Genomic DNA, 20223 nt, shown 5'->3' on the forward strand with positions numbered 1-20223 from the left:
ACATGACATGCCTGATATTTCCCAAAGGTTTTCATTAATATTCAAAGCTAGGGAGAATAAAAACTATCCCCCCACATTTTATCTTTTGTCTGTAAGTACTTCATATGGATTTGGAGGCATGTTTCGATGTTGCTCTGAAGCAATAATCTACTGTAGGGTCAAGGGTTGGTGAGTAGTGTTGAGTGAATTTCAGGAAGTTCAGTTTTGGGCGAACTCACCCGAACTTTGCCATGAAGTTTGGGTGAGTTCGCCGAACCCGAACCCGAACTTTACCCGAACCCAAACCCGAAAAGCAGCAGCGCTTTTAAAACTTTTTTTAAAAAGTTCGAGTAAAGTTTGGGTTCAGCGTGAAGTTCGGGCAAAGTTTGGGTTCGGCATTCGGCCAAACACCGTGAAACGACGATGCCCGGGAGAAAGATGGAGAATTCCATCCTGGGATTTCCCACCTCCTTTTGCTTGCAGCACCGGTGAGAAATCCCATGAGGGGATTCTGGGGGCGGGGCTTTGATATCACGGAGACTCCTTCCTCCCTGTTTTGGCCGGCCAGGAAGTAATCTTGGTGACGTCAAAGCCCCACCCCCAGAATGCCCTCGTGCGATTTCACACCTCCTTTTGCTTGCAGCCGAAAGCAAAAGGAGGTGGGAAATCCCACGAGGGGATTCCCCACTCTCCTCCCAGGCGGCGGCGTTTCACGGTGTTCAGCCAAATACCGAACCCAAACTTTACCCGAACTTTTTAAAAAGTTTGGGTTTGGGTTCGGCATGAGCTCGAACTTTGCAAGTTAGGTTCACCTAACACTATTAGTGAGATGTTAATTTTTTCAAATGTTTACTTTTTTCCTCCAAATTGTTTCACAGTATTTTCCTTGTTACCTTCTGGGAGAAGAAGGCTTCAACACACACACACACACACCATTATGAATACACACACATACAAACTGTCTATCACAAATGCAGAAATTGTCCATTACGCACTCAAACACATATGCACACATCAATTATGAATACCATACATACACAAAAGCTATCCATTATACATATACACACAGACATATACACAGACCCTGAAACAGGTGTGTGTGTGTGTGTGTGCCCGCACGTGTGTGAAAACTACTCACACATTAATCAAAAAATCTCCAGGAACCATAAAGTCTACAAATTTGAAATTTGTCAACTATGTTCCTCTTGGCTTCTAGATGCTCACTAAGAAATGATTTTTTGAAAAGACCATCAGAGCATGAGTATTTCTTATCATTATTAACAGGCTCTGATGCTAAGGAGTTCTACTCCCCCTTCTCACTTGAAAAGAAATCTGATCCAAACGCAACACAAGGACAGGAGTTTCAGTTTTGCTTTTGCTTTCACAGTAGCAAGTAGCTTTACTACAAAAGCAGGAGCAAAGTCATGCTACTCAGATAAATACCGGAGGATACTGGTAGGCAGAGACAGATCCCCCCTCCCTTATTTTCCTCCTCAGTTCCGATGAATCAATTCGTTCTATTATAACATGAATTAAAGGGAAAAGAGGCAAAAAATGCAGGAAAAGAAGTGATTAGGAAAATGCAAGTAAGGAAAGCTGCCTGTTTCTCCCATGGGCAGTTCAATGTGGCATGCTCCAGAATCAATTCACCTAAACCTTGGTCATCCTCCAGCCAGAGACCAATACCAGGAATGTTGTTTACAGGGAGGTCATGAGCAATTCATCTGAGGGATGAATTGGAAGTCTATGCCAGGGGTCGGCAATCTTAAAAACTCAAAGAACCATTGGGACTTGTTTCCCACAGAACCACAAAACCTGGGCGGGCATGGCCAACTCAATGACACTCCCACTGAGTCACATGACACCCCACTCCCAGCTTTGCCTACCCAGGTTTTGTGGCTCTGTTTTCTTTTCTATGAGAAAAAGATCTCTCTCTCTCTCTCTCTCTTTTCCCTCTCTTTCTCTCCATCTCTTTCTCCACTTTCTATTTCTCACCCTCCCTCTCATCTTTCTTTTCCTCTTTCTCCCTCCACATCTCTCTCTTTCTCCCCTCTATATTACTCCTTCTTTCCCCCCCTTCTTTCTCTGTGTACCGAGGAGGTGTTAGATTGAAGCCATTGTTTTGAATTAGAGACTTTGGCCTGCCACAAGTAGAATAGTACTGCAGGGGTGGTTGGATGAGGGGGGAAAATACCAGCCACAACAAATTCTTTCCAGAGATTCAAGGTCATCTTTTGTTTGGCACAAGCCGGAAGTGCAGAGGAGGATCGTGGACGTTGAGAGAATGTGATGAACTTGTGGGTGTGGGGACAGGGGATGAACTTTAACCTGGATGGAGAACTGTAGGAAAAGTTAGTATCAGGTTGACTACAACTCGTAACCAACGTGGCTCTGTTAATAAATTGGAACTTGGAAGAAGGTCAAGGTTTGGACTCTGGTTTATTTCTCAGATATTAATTGGAACACTGACAGGAGGCTCCTCTTCAAGCAATCCTCCTCCCCCTCTTGAGACTTCCTGGCTGGCTGTAGCATATGTGAGAAGATCCTCCTTAAGCAAGTGACAAAGTGAAGCAAAGGTGCGCACAAAGTGCAGGCAGCTGCTCACTTAAGGAGGGCCTTTAGATGCAGCTTCTCTTCTACCCTAAGGATCCAGTCATTGCCTTGCCGTGCCTCATTCCCCCTTCCTGCGGGGCATGACCTCCAGCATAAAATGGCAGGAAGTGAAGGCTGCCTCATGCACAAATGTGTTTTTTTTTACTTATATTAGACAAAGAGAAAGACTTTTGTAAAACAGTTATGCCAACTTTCCATAAGAACATTGTTGCACTGCTTACACTGTACTGTGGTCCAAAAACCAGTGTTTCCCAACCTTGGCAACTTGAAGTTATCTGGACTTCAAGTCCAAATATCTTCAAGTTGCCAAGGTTGGGAAACACTGCTATAGACAACTGTAATTGGACATCAGCCCAACTTTCCAGAAAATAATTACAGAGATTGAAATAATTTTTTTGAAGATCTAACCTATACAGTACTTGGACGGCTCTGACAAAGATTTTTTCACATTTTTTTCATTGCACCAAACTTAGTTTCTTTTTAAAAGTATACGTGAAACCTTCACTATATTAGCACATGAATGTGAACCACAAATATTATGATTTGTGAATGAGGTATCTGGTGTACTGTGTTGTGGCAACCAAGGTAATGAATGTTAGTCAACAAATTTTAAATGAATTAAGTAAAACATAATATTTTAAACCCAGCCAGTTGGCCATGTCTTGTATTTAAATAAGAATGATTTGGGTGATTTATTTAGGGGGTGGGTGGGTGGGTAGAGAGAGCAAATCCTAAATGCTTATACTGTAATCTTGAATTTCTCTATCATTTTTCTTACTGATCATCACTCCCCAAACACGGATTCGAGTGAACCCTTAATACATCCGGGTTAAAGTGTACTCTCAATACATTATCATCCAATATAAAACCATGTAGGTGAATCGCTCTTGCATAACACGTGATTGGTGCTTACACATTTTTCATCAATATATAAGCCACCATTACTGCAAAGGCAATGTACAAGGTATTAAATATATGAGAACCAAGCAAAGGAAAATAGTAAAACCAGTAAGAAAAACAATGTATCTGCCATGTCAGGGAAGAAAAACATCCTAAATATCCAGAGATTAAAATATCCAATATCAGTTTTAATGTGGACTCACAAAGCACCCTGCCCCAGGACCTGCTTAAAAAGTAACATTTTAAAGGTTCTAATAAATGACAGCAGGGTCAAGGCTACACAGACTTCAGAGGAGTGCTTTCCAAATGCAGGGGCAGCCGCAGAAAAGGTATGTCTCCAAAGCCCCCAAAGCTGACATTGATTTATTGATGGGACTTGAAGCATGAAGACCTTTATAGGTGACAACCAGCACATGGAGGTGTACCCTGAATCCAATGCAATTCCCAGATCAGAGGGGTCATACAAGCTTATTCCCCATCCAGGGATCACAGTTTCCAAAGTAAGAAAGCACTGGGAACATTGTTTTTTATTTTGCAGCTTGGGGCTTTTGGAAAATATATCTGGAAAATTAAAAACATCTGGTACACATTAGTTCCATACTAATGTGTTTGCTGCTACGGTGATTAAATCATGATTTAAACCACCACAAGAAAAAAAAAAGCTTAAATGACTTAAATGTGGATTTAAATCAAGTTTCCTATTTGCACTTCAAATATTTCTTAAATTAAAATGCATGCTAACTGATTAATAAAGTCATTAAAATCACTTGATTTACAAATAAGCAGAGACTTGATATGCCCCAGGAGAGCGCAGAAATTCTTTATTATTTCTTTTAATTCACATTTTTATTATGTTTTCTAGATTAGAAAATGGTATATAATACATTACTTAGTAATGTTTATTAAATATATAAATTTGAAAAGCATTGAAAGTGAGAATTCCCAGCACCGACCAAAAGCCTGGCCAGCTTTGTCTTTAGCTAATGAGATTGGGGGGGGGGGGGGGGGGGGGGGGGGGGAATCACCCTGGCTTTCTTTTGAAAAAAAAACCCCTTCCTTTTTCAGTATCAGACAGCTGAGTTAGGACATACTATACAGGTCATCTCTGATTTACAATGAATCATTTATTTATTTATTTATTTATTATTTATTTTGTCAAACAATTATAGGGTGATAATTTGTACAAATGAAACATTAGACAAGTAATGATAAAAAGTAACAAAAGAAGACAATAGGACAGAGACGGAAGGCACAGTGGTGCACTTATGCACGCCCCTTACAGTCCTCTTAGAAAGGGGGAGACGTCAATTGTAGATAGTCTAAGATTATGATTTTATGAACTATAATTAAGTCGGAACGGAGATGACGGAGTTGTAAGTTGTCTAAACCAGTGATTTTCAACCTTTTTGAGCCGCGGCACATTTTTTACATTTACAAAATCCTGGGGCACACCACCAACCAAAATGACACAAAATGACATTCTAAGACACTGTCCTCTCTTTTTCCATCCCTGTCTCCTCCCCCCCTTGTGTGTGTGTGTGTGTGTATACACTCTTGAACCATTTCCAAAACCAAGTGAAGGCTGGGTTTTTTTCTCTATTATTCTTTGGGTGCTTTTTATCATATGCTTTAAATCAAGAGTCACTTCTCTCTCTCCCTTCCTCTCCTTTTCTCTCTCTCTCTCTTGCTTTCTTTCTCTCACACTCTTTCTTTCTTTCTCTCTCTCTCTCTTTCTCTCTCTCTCCCTTCCTCTCCTTTTCTCTCTCTCTCTTGCTTTCTTTCTCTCTCTCTCTCTTTCTCTCTCTCTCTCTCCCTTCTTCTCCTTTTCTCTCTCTCTCTTGCTTTCTTTCTCTCGCAGTCTTTCTTTCTTTCTCTCTCTCTCTCTCTCTCTTTCTCTCTCTCTTGCTCTCAGCAAAAAGTTGCAAAACTGGAACCTGAGCTTCTTTCTTCACGGCACACCTGACCATGTCTCGCGGCACACTAGTGCCGTGGCACACTGGTTGAAAAACACTGGTCTAAACCAAGAATTTAAAGTCCTGCGGAGTAAGGTATTTTGTTGTGAGAAGAGGAATGAAGGACTCTTCTTGTGAAATATTTCTGGACTCTCTCAATTGTGTTGATGTCAGATATGCAATGTGGGTTCAATACAGGCGAGCTGTATTCTAGGATTGGTCTGACAAATGTTTTGTAAGCTCTTGTTAGCAGTTCAAAATTACCAGAGAAGAAGTCTTTTTGGCAATGTTGTTGCAGTGGGCTCTAGGACTTAGGTCATTGAATATGAGTACTCCAAGGTCTTTGACAGATTAAGAGTTATCAATAAGTTCAATTCCTCCAAGTTTATATTTAATATTCTGGTTCTTTTTACCAATGTGTAACACAGAGCATTTAGTGGTAGAGATTTGAAGTTGCCATGTTTTAGATCATTCTGCTATGTGGTCAAGGTCTTTTTGAAGGGTAGCAGCATTGTCAGTAGTATTAAATAGTTTGACATCATCTGCAAAGAGAACGAATTGCTAGTGATGCAATCACAAAGATCGCTTATGTATAGTATGAATAGTGTGGGTCTTAAAACACTACCTTGAGGGACACCACTGTTAACAGGAGCAGGAAGAGAAGTGGCACTTCCTATTTTGACCACTTGTTGTCTGTTAGATAGGAATGCTGTTAACCAATTGTGTAGTAGTCCAGAGATGTCATAGGATTTGAGTTTCAGAAGAAGTTTGTCATGGACAACTGAGTTAAAGGCTTTGCAAAAGTTCATATAAATCGCATCAATTGGATTACCTTGGTCAAGTTGAGTGGTCCAAATGTTTGTACAGTGTAAGAGTTGTAGATTACAGGATAATTTTTTTCTGAAACCAAATTGTTTATTGGAAAGTGACCAGATCATTACCTCATTAAAGAGGGACACCATTCTGAGGGTGGGGTGTGTGGAACACAGACGGACAGACAGCAGCGTGAGCCCAAACTCACACAGGTTTCAACCGGGGGCCCTGTTGTAAAGCAATCCATCAACCCTCCCAGAAGGAGAGCAGATCCCTTCCGCCTGAAACCAGCTTGCATAAAGCACTGATGCTTAGGTGAAACAATCGCTGGGACAGAGGGGGGAAAACAAACTTGGAGGTCAGATCGGTTGTTTCCCGAACTTACGAGAGAGAGAGATTGGCGCTTGTTTAGTGGAGTTTGCCTGCTTTCCCGAGATCGGCACCGGCGGAGGAGACAAGAAATGAGCGAGGAGGAGGAAGAGCCAGAGCCACCAGCCCACGCCACTCATCTACAGTGCTGGGAAGAGCTGCTCAGCATCAGTCTTTTTTACAATCCAGCCCCCCCTCACTCAGGGAACATGCTCGGAGCCTGGAGCTGCCTCCTTGCAGCCATCAGTCGTCGGAGGTGGTGCTCCTCCTGGACAACATCTCCAAGCCCAAGACCATCGCAGATTGGCCCGACCCTTCCGCTTCACTTAAGATGACCAGACGTCCCATTTTTAAAAAATCGGGACTTTTTGAAAGCACAGGACAAATTGCCCAAAAGCAGGATGTCTGGTCACCTTAATTTAGTGACCATTCAAAGTTACAGTGGCAATAAAGAAAGTGACTTAAACATTTTGCTTAACAATAGAAATTCTAGTCACAATTATAAGCACAAGTCAAGAACTATCTGCAGTCAAATAAAGTATCAATCCAGGCTTTAATCAGATCACTAATCCACTTTCTATCCTGCTAGTCTGTGGTGACTTTCACCACCATTTCCTCCAGTTCAAACAGCAGTGTTCCACAACTTGAACAGCATTAAGATGAGTAAACTTCACTCCCAGAATCCCCAGCCAGCATGATTGAGCCAGCAAATACAGTGATACCTCATCTTACAAATGCCTCTTCATACAAACTTTTCGTGATACGAACCCGGGGTTTAAGATTTGTTTGTCTCGTCTTAAGAACCATTTTCACCTTACAAACCTGAACCCAGGTGCATGGGTTCTCTTACTGCGTGTGTGCTCTCTTACTGCTGCAGGGATTCGCCTGCCTTGTGACTGCTACTGCCGGGATTTCCCATTTGCTTGCCGCCCCTGCTGGGATTCCCCAACTCCAAACTGCCAACACCGACTGTTGCCGGCTGAAGCGCCTGGGATTTTCCCTTTGTTTCCAGTGGCTGAGCGAGATGTCCCCCTTCCTCCTCCTCCTCCACCTCCTCCTCCTCCTCCTCCAGAGCCAGTGGGGACAGCGGGGACAGCCACGCACTCCCCTTTGTCTCCTGGCCAAAGATGCGATGGCCAGTTGAAGTAGTGGCCCAAAGTCCTAATCCAGCCACCGCTTCTCCTCCCTCTGCTTGATCCTCGGTAGCCCCGGCGACCCTGCATGGCTTCTCTGTCTGGTAGAAACCCCCAGGTGGGGGCTATCTATCCATCCATCCATCCATCCACACATCTATCCTGGCTGTCCCCGTGGGCTCTGGAGGACGAGGAGGAGGTGGAGGAGGAGGAGGGAGGGGGACATCTTGTCAAGGGAGCCTTGTCTGAAGCCGAAGCACTAGGATTCTCCTTTGCCGCCATCTCCAGAAACATTCAAGGAGGGTGGAAGTCCTGCTAGTTGACAAGCTGCCAGGCAGCTTCCTACGCGTGTCATTCCACCCATGAGGCTCCCTCCAGGCAGGCTGAACTGTCTTTCCCTCCCCCCTCCACCCACCCCCAAACAAGGATCCGAATGCCAGCGGTAATAAGGCAGGGGTGAGTTTTGGGCTTGCGTACATTATTCGCTTTTACATTGATTCCTATGGGAAACATTATTTCATCTTACAAACCTCATCAGGAAATGAATTAAGTTCGTAAGATGAGATATCACTGTACTGACCTTGAGGGTTGCACAAACTTTGTATTCTAACAGTTATTTATGTTAAGTGTGATCTTCAGGTCAGTGGTAGAATCCATTTTTTTAAACTACTTATTCTGTGGGCATAACTGGATGGGTGTGGCTTGGTGGGCAGGGCAGGGGAAGGATAGTGTAAAGTCCCATTCCCTCTCCACTCCTGGGGGAAGGGGACAGCCAGAGGTGGTATTTTCTGGTTCTCCAAATTATTCAAAATTTCCACCACCGGTTCTTCAGAACCTGTCAGAACCTGCTGGATTTCAACCCTGCTTCAAGTTCTCCATATGATAATCTTCCCTAGAACTTCAGGAATAAAAAAAATCTAAAGTTTTGCTAAAGAAGTATATTGAAGAAAGTAAGAGAAATGGACTGACTTGAGATTATGGTACCATTTGAATTGTAACATACCCATCTATAGCCTGAATAAACAAAAATGAGCACTCTGGACCAGCATAATCTAAATCATTCCAGGTGGTCAGAAAATTCACTAATACTAGTTAATTAATATATAATATTTTTCAGAGAGCATGGATTGAAGAGGAGAATCTTCAATGAGAAACATTTGTCTAGTTTCACAAAAAAATTCCTAAAAATTTTCTGGAGAACTTTTTAAAAGGGTCCAGAAATCTTTTTCAACAAAATATATTACTATTTGCCCTATAATAATTTAAAGCTCATAAAAGTACATGAAAAAATAGTCAGCTGTATCAAACAGTATTAGAAAAAGAATGCACTTGAATTATAGCTGCCAGCAACAACTAAGGGTTTCAAATATGAAGCCTACAAAAATGTCCAAGAGATATGAAGCAAATCGAAACTATAAGAATCTTAAAGCTAAAATGGCATTTTCAAGACATCCAATTATATTCAAATCCTGCTTCACCATTATTTTTGTCTTGCACAATTCTTTTTTCAAAGGATCATCAAACTGTAGAGTGTGAATGGACTGCAAGAATCATCTAATCTAACTCTCTGCAGCTTGTAGGAAAACCAACTATCTTGTTTCCCAGAAAATAAGACCCTGTCTTATAATTTTTGAACCCTGAAATAAGCACTCAAAATCTCAATTGGCTTATTTTCAGAGGATGTCTTATTTGGGGGGGGGGGGAACAGGGTAGATCAGGGGTGTCAAACTCAAGGCCTGTGGGCTGGATCCAGCCCACAAGGTGCTTAGATCTGGCCCACGGGGCGGCAATGGAAACAGCGAAGGACCAACTGTGGTGCCTCTGCCAGTGAAAATGGAGCCACTCATGTTGGGGGTGCCTGTGGCAGAGCGCAGCGAAAATGGGCTCCTGAGCTCTATTTTTGGCTGTGATTGCCTCCTGCAATGTTCTGCCAGTGAAAGCGGAGTTTGGGCACCCGTTTTTGCTGGTCGTGTGCTTGGGCTGCCACAGGTACCCCCAACATGAGTGATGTTATGAGTAATCTGACACACACACACCCCAAGATCAAATATTATGTGGCTCTCAATGAAATCAATGAAATCCAGTTTATTACTTCTGAACCAGAGATGGCCTGCTACCAGAACGATCAGGTGCTACACTCCAATAGCGTTTTTTGGGATGCACATGCAACTGTATGTCCCTGATGTGCGCACCTGCGCCCCGTGTGTCCTGTGTGAAATTTGGCTTCTGCACATGCACAGCAAGCGAAATCTCACGCAAAGACAATTGCACAAGTGAGATTTCAGTGATTTATCAGCGAAATATTGACAAAGTTCGCTGAAATCTTGCTCGCACATGTGTCCTTGTGCGAGATTTCACTTGTTTCGCTTCACATGCACAGAAGCCAAATCGTATGCCGACAGGGGTGCGCACATATGCTGGATGGCCATACGCCCGCAATGATCTTGGACGGCTGACCGGTAGCGCTGAAGACAGCAGGCCTTCACTGGCCTGAACTGGATCATCTTCAGGAGCTGCTTGCCAGTCTCCTCTAAAAAAACCCTTCATTGATGGAGAACCACCAATCTCCACTAAACTGTTCTACTGTTGTACAGATCTTATTGTCAGAAAGTTTTTCTTTACATTGAAAAGAGATTTACAGGTGCGGTCCAAAAGTAATGCAATTAATTTTTAAGTAATTTATTCAACAGATTTGCACAAACACTTAATATTCTTCAATGTACTGTCCTTGGGCCTCTACACATTTTTTCCAGCGACTCTGCCATGCCCAGTACGTGCCCTGGAAGATGTCTTCAGGGACCTCTCGCAAGGTCTTCATCACAGCTGATTGGATCTCTTCTATGGACGAAAAACAGGGCAGCCTTAATCCGAAGGAACAAAAAGAAGTCTGCTGGGGCAACGTCAGGATTATAGATGGGGTGGGGCAGCATTGGCACCTGGTGTTTGGCCAGGAATTTGCGGACTTGTACTGCATTGTGGCAAGGTGCATTTTTCGTTCATAGAAGAGATCCAATCAGCTGTGATGAAGACCTTGCGAGAGGTCCCCGAAGACGCCTTCCAGAGCACATACCGATCATGGCAGAGTTGCTGGAAAAAATGTGTAGAGGCCCAAGGACAGCATTTTGAAGAATTTTAAGTGTTTGTGCAAATCTGTTCAATAAATTACTTTTTTTAAAAAAAATGCATTACTTTTGGAACGCACCCTGTAGGTAGTTGCAACTTACAGTTACTCTCTTTGAAGTTACAGAAAGTAATGTAAACCTTTTCTGTGGTACCTTTTTCTGCTTTTGAATATTGAGACCATCTTTTCCCTCAGCCTCCATTTCTCCAGATTTTGTTTTCATTTGAAAAACCACTCCACCTAAATCTGCATGAATATTTGTATGACTCAAGTGTGGAAGACATGCTTTTACGCAGAAACCCCAGAAAACATACTTTTTTCGTTCAAAATAGAAGATAAGAAGTAATAACAAATACTTCTACCAACAAAATTGTTGCTGCTCAAAACAAAGTTCTTAACACCAGGTAAATAAATACTCTGACCTGGGAATAATATCTTTCTAATATCTTGTATGTACAATACCAGGGATAATTCAGTGCAATACTTGTGGATTAGGAATTTGTGCAAATTTCCATCCAGAAATTAAACAGTTCCAAGAAGGAGGAAGGAAACAATACAATACCACCTTCTAATAATGGAATGCCTTTACGGTAGCCCAAGTCCATTAGTAATCTTAGAAAGTACATTTCAGAAAATCCTTAGGGAAGATTGGATCTGCGTTTATCGTACAGAGGGATTTGGGGCACTGGCTCATATTGTGTGGCTTATTTTATCAAGGCATTTTTTTTTCTAAAAGACTAAAACAGATCCAATATATTTTAGCATTCCTTTTATTGACAAATGCAGATATTGCTGTTATTCTTAACTTGACCAAACCTTATACTCCTGCTTGTTAATGCTACTAAATATCCTTTCAGGTGTCAAATTATTTAGGTCATGAGCCTTAGCTAGAGCTTGCCAAATACTTTGTGGAATTTATTTATTGGATTTGTATGCCGCCCCTCTCCGCAGACTCCGCGGAATCAAAACACAAGACCCAAAACAAATAGTTAAGGTTCCCTACACACTGGAGCACAGTGGAGAGGGCCTCCACCCTGAAAACAAAGAGATGCACTCATATTTATATATTTCAGAAAGGAGGAGGGGGGAAATGATGCGTACGTACATATATGGAGAACAATTGTCTAAAAAAATAATTTGCATTTTGAAATTCAAGGATTCTTTCGGAATGTTCTGATAAATTTACCACAGGTTGCTGGGAGCTATAAAGACACATTCTTTATGTGTCCATTTAAACAATCTCATTCATCTGAAAATGCATTTTCCTCATACTTTCTCGTGCGAATGCCTTGTTTTCTATATCATTATGAATTTTATTTCATTCTTTAGATTGACTATGCATTAGTGCATTCGCCTCACTCATAGAAGATACAATGGTGTTCCAGCTGAAACTAATTGGTTTATTGTGTGCCATCAAAATGGTGTTGATTCTTAGACTTTCTCTAAGAAAGTCTAAGGAACATAAAGATTGGTCCTTTAAAACAGTGCGCTCGTTGCTGTTGTAATGAAGCCAACTGATTCTGTCATGTCCTTGGCAACAGCAGGGGGAGCTATTTGGCGGGATAGTTCTAGCAATTTCATTGGTTGATTGTTGAGTATAAATATCCTGTCAAGAGTGTTATGTTACCTGAAGTTAAGTCATTAATAAAGTTGTGTTGCATCTGCTGTGGGGTGTCCGGTGCCTTCACTACAGATACTATTTTTTTCCTTCAAAATTAATAAATAAATTGTGAGGAAAAAAAGTATACAATCCTAAAAAGGGCCTCATCTAGAACAATCTGGAGAGGGAGAGTGGTCTTTGAAAGTAACTTCCGTTGTAATGTTGAAAGTTAATGTCCCGAATTCTGCACATCACTCGGTCAAGCAGCAGCTCATCTAGATCATGGAACTTACAATGGACAAGAGCCTTGTGCGGCATGGCAAAGTATTTATTAATGATTTCCCCCTTCTTCTGGTTCCACAGATTGAAGGCATGCCGCCACACAAAATTAGAGGGTTTGGGGGCACAATGGGTCTTGAGCATTGTCTCATTGTCTCTCTGTGACCATCTGGACTGGCGAGTACCTAGGATGTCTCGAACATGTTTAAGAAGAGCACTTGTTTGCAGTTGTCCGACAGCCCAAGGAGGTTGTTTGCCTCCATGAAACATTTGAAATGAGTCATGTAGGTGTTCCAGTGCTGGGCTGAAGTGAGACGGCAGGGCATGCATCATCATGTTGGCTGAGGTGGTGCTTTAGAAAGACTGTTTATCAAACACTTACTGCCCCAGACTGGATTGTGAGATTGTCAGCTATTTTCTGGCCTATCTTCCTTCCAATCCCATCCTTGTCGCCAGTGTTAGATAGGGTGAATGGAAGAGGCAGACAGAAGTGACTTCAAAACAACAGCTCTTTATTTGGTAACTATTTACAACCCAGCAAAGGCTCTATCTGACAGTCAGCCCTTTTATAGGGAGCTGCCAGAAAATATAGCCCAGTGATGGTGAATCTTTGTTGGCTCACGTGCCAAGAAGGTATGTGTGTGCTAGTATACATACATATCCCCACACCCCTTCCCTCTCCCTAAACACATATGCACTTCCCCGCGCACTGCCCCCATGCATGTGCAAAACCCTGCCCCCCCTCCTCTGGTATGTGCACAGACCTTACTGAAGCCTGGGATGTGGAAAAAATGGCCAAATGGGCAAACACACTTACAGCATGCCTGCTATGCTATTTTTTGCACTCAAGAGGGTTTATGAAAGCTTCCTGAAGCCCTGGAATACAAAAAAACACTCAATGGACAAACTGGAAGTTCGGAAAACGCACTTCTGGTTTGCCTGTTGTGCTGTTTCAGCCCAGACATTCGGGAATGCTACCAGGGAGGCAGGCAAGCAAGCAGGCAGGCAAGCTTACATCAAATGAAGACAAAACACTGCAAACCCGGACACAGATGAAAATTGAACCAACCAGCCAAACCAGCAGCAATTGGATCCTGTACTTCGGGTATTCTACCAGCCATGAAAACCAGGCATCTCTTACTTATCCTGCATTTATGTGCAGTGTGCCTCATGCTCACATTCTGAACACAGCAATTCTTACTTTGCACCATTTTGCTGTTTCTGAGCAGCCAACTCTATTTTGAAAAACTATCACCCATGAAAAGGGCTCCAGTGCTGATCCTGTCAAAGTTAACTTAGCTTCAGCAGAATGACCACATTGTATATTTTCAGGGTTATTTCCCAAGAGACACAATTTATTTACTATGGACCTGGGAAAGAATGAAAACTTGTCTCTGAAAAAGCAGCATTGTCAAGAAGCTATGCAGAACATTCCTCTATTACCGCCGTTGAATCCGAACAGTGGTTAAGAAATAGCATCCTTTGTCTCTGTCTGAAATTATTTCCAAATCATTTAAGAAGTTTGCATGACTTATGGGCCAGAAGTAACAAACTGCAGCAAAATGTGGGATGTTGCTGCCCGCTCTCAAATTTTTCTGCCAATTAAAACAGTGTCGCCTTCCTTAGAGTGCCCAACCACCCTAAACAAACTCAGTGAAGAAAACAAAGTAGTAGGAAAAAAAGAAAAAGTGGAAGAAAATGAAAAAAAGCATTGAGGTCTTGGCTTACCATGGTGGGTGCGTTCAACCGCTGCTGTTTGTAAATAATGGCTTTTGAATTAGCGTGTTAGGCCAATGCAGCTGACTGTGGTTATTCAATAAGCAGTTATTATGTAAAACCACCAAAACTTGCCACTCTGATTCATACTCTTGAATTACTCTTTGGAATTAATTTCTGAACCATAATGACTGGATTCACACCAGTAGACTAATCCATTATTTGTTTTGCTGCAACTTACTGAGTAAGGCACTGAATTCATACAACAGTATATACTGTACTTCTATAATTGAATTCATGCAGCATATTAAGAGTATGATGGTGTGAATGATTTTGTCTCAGATGTAATGTGAATCTGGCCACGCTCCAAAAATATTAATGCCAGGAAAAGGTAGAACCGTGGTGAACTTAACCCTGTGTCTATTTCAATTTAAAGGACAATCTCACTCTCCTAGTCTTTTAACTCGCTTGGTTCCTCCTAAAGCCAAGTCCCTTTTCAGCTCTGCAATATTAACAAGACACAGAATCCCAGATGTAGACGATTTTATGAACTAGGAAGACAGGGTGCCTCAGTTTCCTTTTTTTTCCTACTCTCCCTCCCTTTACTCCTCTAAGTTGAGAAGAAAACATGACCAAATAAAGCCAATCTGCTTCTACTCCACCTGATGGAAAACAGATTTCCAAAATGGGAGCTAGCTTCTAATCAGCTTCTGTTGGAGGACCAAGGCCTTCGGTGTCAGGGTATTTATTGGGATATTAAATGTCTCCCAACCAGTGAAATCTATTTTGGCTAACATCCTTGAAAAGAGTATAACAAATGCTATATTTCCAACACAGTAGGCTGACAGGGTCAGTCTGAGAATAGCCAGGAATGAAATAAGAACAGCTTCTTCAATCTCTCCTGCTTTTGGGAACAGTGGACGGTTCAAGGCAGCTTCTGAGAACCTTCATTCTTTAAAAGAGAAATAGATGACTTGGGCTGAGGTTTTGTTAATACTTTCAGAAAGAAAAGGCACTCCATCTTCAAGCGATAAGGGAATCCATCTGGCGTTATGCCTCCGCCATTTTTTTTTCTGGGTAAATTTTTTTTAAAAATTCCTCCATACAAACCCTTTTTTACATTTCAAAATAGTTGGGTTATAATAAAAACAGTATTTAGTTAGTTAGTTAGTTAGTTAGTCTCCCCAAAAGTTTAATAGTTCCAAATTAAATTATTTTTGCCATTTTAATATCCCACAGTGCTTGGCTTCATCTTGGGCATTGTAAGGAATTAAAATGGCATTCCAAGCCAATCAAGGCAGGATTTAGGAGCAAAAATCCAATTCCACTCAGTGAAATTAGCAACCCAATTATTAGCATGTTTTTAAATAAGTAAAGTTATTTATATCTAAAGGGTTAAGAGTTTGCCCTTCTGGGACTATTACAAATGACCTAATTGCACACTGTTCCCAGGCATCCACTTTTCATCTCAGCACTCCTCTTGCAAACAAACCCACCTCCAATCCATTGAAACCCATTAGAAGACATTTTGCCAAGAGACCTTTTTAAAGTAGACTATCTCAGCATCAAATGACACATTGTTCTAAATGCAAGGCCACAGGCAACAAAATAGATAAAAGCATCATCGTGGGCTTAGTTCATGCAAATTATTTATTTATAAAATTTATAGGGCTTCCATCTTACCTAAAAGTAACTCTGGGGAGCTTACAAATGCAACACAGTAAGCCATGATTTCCAAAATATGCATGGCCCATTAAATCATAATTCACTGGGATCTCAAATTGTCTTCATTCTATAAGTAGTGATGGTCAAACTGAACACGCACAATTTGGGTCCATACCGAATTTTGCGGTGTTCGGTATGCCAAACACGAACACGAAATTTTCCAAACTTCAGGCAAAGTTCGGGGTTGTGTTCGGCGTTTGGAGCTTTGACATCACCGGCAGGTTGCTAAGGACGCCAAGGTGATCACTTCCTGGATTCCATGGAATCCAGGAAGTGATCACCTTGGCATCCTTAGCAATCTGTCGGTGACATCAAAGCTCTGCTCCAGGAATCTCTTCGTGGGAGGGAATTTCCAGCTCCTTCAAAGGGAGGTCTTCACGTAAAAATAAACATGTTTATTTTTACGTGAAAGAATCCAGGAAGTGATCACCTTGGCATCCTTAGCAACCTGCCGATGACGTCAAACTCTGCCCCCGGAATCTCTTCATGGGAGGGATTCCCCGTTCGGGTTCGAGTTCGGGTTCGATTCGGATTTGGCCAAATTTTGCGTAAAATTCGGCCGAACTTGCTGAACCCGAACACCATTGGATTCGCCCATCACTATCTATAAGCTAAGAGACAACCAAATAAATATATCTTGGCAGAATGCAATGGGAGAACCCCACCAATCTATTTGCATCTTTGCCACTATATTGGATGAAACCAATTCAAGTTATTTAATTGCTGTAGGTTAGAAGAGGGAAACCCACATCCCTCAATTTCCATTTGGTAGCAGACACATTCTGGAAGGGAGGGGGAAGGTTATAAAAAATATCAAGATTGTGTGATTGAAGCAGGGAGTAATTGGGGGAATTGAAAGAGACAAGAAGCTGGGAAATGGAAATTGATAGGAATCACTTACCTTCTCACATATCTCAAACTCTAAATTTGAGTTGTGCCCCATTGAGCCAAAAGAAAATTCATAGGATGGCCTGGGATCATGGTGACATCGGACTAATCTAGGAATAATATGACACAACTAGGTTTACTGTATTTTCAAGTAATTAAATAAGGAAAAAATTCATAAGAAGGGAAAGAGAAAGTTTTGTTAAACGATCCTTGGCATAAGGAGAGAGTGGGCTTAGCCTTTCTCTCTCTATTTGTCTGCATAACCTTTTATAGCTAGACAAAGGGCTAAACTCATACAGATCTGGAATTTATTCTAAACTAGCCAAAATATCTACACCAAAATATCAAACCAGGACAAACTACCAATTCATTGTAGTTGTAAATTGTCTAAACCAAGAATTTCAAGTCTGGCGGAGTAAGGTATTTTGTTGTGAGAAGAGGAATGAAGGACTCTTCTTGTGAAATATTTCTGGACTCTCTCAATTGTGTTGATGTCAGATATGCAATGTGGGTTCCATACAGGCGAGCTGTATTCTAGGATTGGTCTGACAAATATTTTGTAAGCTCTTGTTAGCAGTTCAAAATTACCAGAGAAGAAGCTGCGAAGGATTAGGTTAACAACTCTTAAAGTCTTTTTGGCAATGTTGTTGCAGTGGGCTCTAGGACTTAGGTCATTGGATATGAGTACTCCAAGGTCTTTGACAGATTGAGGGTTATCAATAAGTTCAATTCCATGTGGAAGTATAATTCACTTCCATATGGAAGTGGGAAGGGAGGGAGGAAGGGAAGAATTTAATCTAATTTAATTTAATTTAATTGACTTCTATGCCACCCAATCCCATGGGAGGGAGGGAGGGAGGGAGGGAGGGAGGAAGGAAGGAAGGAAGGAAGGAAGGAAGGAAGGAAGGAAGGAAGGAAGGAAGGAAGGAAGGGGCAATTATATAATCTTCTTAATTTATTGGCTCTTTCCAGTAGATAAAATCTCACAGATTTACTGATAAAAAAGAACCCTGTGAAAGGCCTAATCTCATTCTCTCTTGGAGAATAAAACCGAAATAAAATCTGTTCTACTTGGGCAGATCATATCACTTTTGCATAGCTTCTGCTTATACTAAAGCTTTTGTCTCCCATGCAGCCAACCTCAGATGCTCAACATTTTGCATCTGTAGGCTATTTTTCTGACCCAATTAACACAGTAATAAGGCACAGTGGAAAGCCTGCATCAGGATCACACAACCCACATAAGTCTCCCCAGTTTCATTTTTGCAGTCCTCAAAGGATCTTAACACCACAATTTTACCAGTTTAATTGTCCAGAGTGGGTGGGGATTAAACAAAAATTTGCATTAAACTTTGGGTAGGTTTACTGCAGGAAAGGGAAGGGAAGGAAAATCCCATTTACCTGGGAATGTCCTAATTTGCATGATATTATATTATAATGTTACTGCCTCTCCATTGACTTTAAAAAGCAAATTAAAAAAATTAAAAAAATTAAAAAAGGAGCTTATGGCTCCTGGCTGCTAAAGGATTGCCTATCCATATATATAACATATACATGGTTAGGCAATATTGGATATTCCAACATATAATTTACATTATGTCATTCCTAATAATCTGAGATCAAATATAATTTTCATGAGCAGCTAAGGTTATTAGCTAATGGTGAGTCCATCTGATACATTTGCCATCTTAGTTTGCTTCACCTCATCCAAATCCTTACAGCCTCCAAGGACTTGTTCACAACTTCTATGGCATCTCTAGATTGGTTAGTTTAATATTGGTTAGTGTAATGCTTTGTAAGGGAAAAAAACCTCAAGAATTGGATGACAAGCTTGAAAGAATAACGCCGGCTGACTTACCGGCCCCACGGCGATGTTGCTGAAGGGCCGGGCAGACTCGGACCCTTCAGATGGCGGCCGCCATCTTGTTTTCGGCCGAAATCTCGCGAGACGAGATTTCGGCCGGGAATGCCCTGCCCACGTGGCTGGGCATGACGTCAGGTCTGGGCGGGGCCTGCTGGCCCTATATAAGGGGCAGCAGGCCGGGAAACAGCCTTTTCGCCCGGACCTGGTTTCATGAGCAGACACTCCTTGGTGCTGCTCGGCCGCCATTTTGTGTCTCCCTCGTGTTGCGGCCGCCATTTTGTGGCCTTCCGAGGGGGCGAAAAGTGCTTGGAAGACTTCTTGCTTGTACTCCTTCACCGGAGCTGTTTGCAGCGATCCCCCTCGGGCCCGAGGGGGACTGGTAACCTCCTCCCGGCTGGGAGGAGGGCGCGGTGGGGGTGTTGGGTTTGGGCCCCCGGTCTTGGGCGGGGGGTGTTCCTGGATTGCAGGCCTCTAAGGCCTGCCTGTGCAGGGAGGTTTGCCATCATAATAATACATTACTCAATAACTACTGTGTCAATATATATATATATAATTGTACTGTTATACCCAATTCAGGGGTTAATAGGGGTAGCAGGGGCTCCCAGGCCCTAGGTAGGGCCCTGTGGGGGGAGTTGGGCCTGCCATTCGTGCTGTGGGTTTCGGCCTAGGTGGTTTTTAGTGGCTTATTGCTTACCTAAGGGGAAAGTGTGATGGCTCCTAAGAAGAGGCCTGCCACTGCTCCTATGGCTCCGCCAGCAGCGCGCCCCAGGAGGGCCCTTAGGCCTTCTGCCCGGGCCCGGGCCAGCAGGGAGGGGACTGCTGGGGTGGTCCCTGAACAGGGGGGGGGGTCTCGGTGCCTCCTGCCCCTCAACCTGATTTTTCTCCTGCTATGTCTTGGGCCAGGGTGTTGGAGAGGCTCGATGAGCTCGAGCAGTGGAGGAGCGGTGCGGTCCCCGGAGTGTCTAGCGATCAAGTGCCTGCGGCGTTGGGGAGAGATCCGGCGGCGGCCCAGGCTGGGCAGCCGGCTCCGTTCGGACGGCAGGCTCCTGCAGGGCCGATGGCGGCTTTCCCGGGCCCCACACCATTGGGCCCCCCGTGGATGTCTTCAACCCCGTACGGGGCAGGTGAGGCTGCACCACACACCACATCTCTGTCTTTTCTTCCTCCCCCCGCCCCGGGTTTTCCCCCGGCGGGGGTCGGGAGTAGGTCCAGCTTTTTGGGGTCCCCCGCGGGCACCTGCGGGCAGGTGTGGGCTCCGCCGGTTCCTCCTC

The 20223-nt window shown here is 42.9% G+C and overlaps 1 protein-coding gene across 1 annotated transcript in view; it reads left to right on the forward strand.

Annotated features, from left to right (window-relative positions):
- Window positions 1-20223, forward strand: part of NXPH3 (neurexophilin 3) — a 101554-nt gene that overhangs the window by 13266 nt on the left and 68065 nt on the right. Inside the window, exon 3 of the mRNA XM_070728280.1 lies at window positions 1264-1434. Coding sequence (XP_070584381.1) covers window positions 1264-1434 — 171 coding nt within the window. The remainder of the gene's footprint in view (window positions 1-1263; window positions 1435-20223) is intronic.

This window comes from Erythrolamprus reginae, chromosome Z, assembly GCF_031021105.1.
Source record: "Erythrolamprus reginae isolate rEryReg1 chromosome Z, rEryReg1.hap1, whole genome shotgun sequence".
Classification (NCBI taxonomy): domain Eukaryota; kingdom Metazoa; phylum Chordata; class Lepidosauria; order Squamata; family Dipsadidae; genus Erythrolamprus; species Erythrolamprus reginae.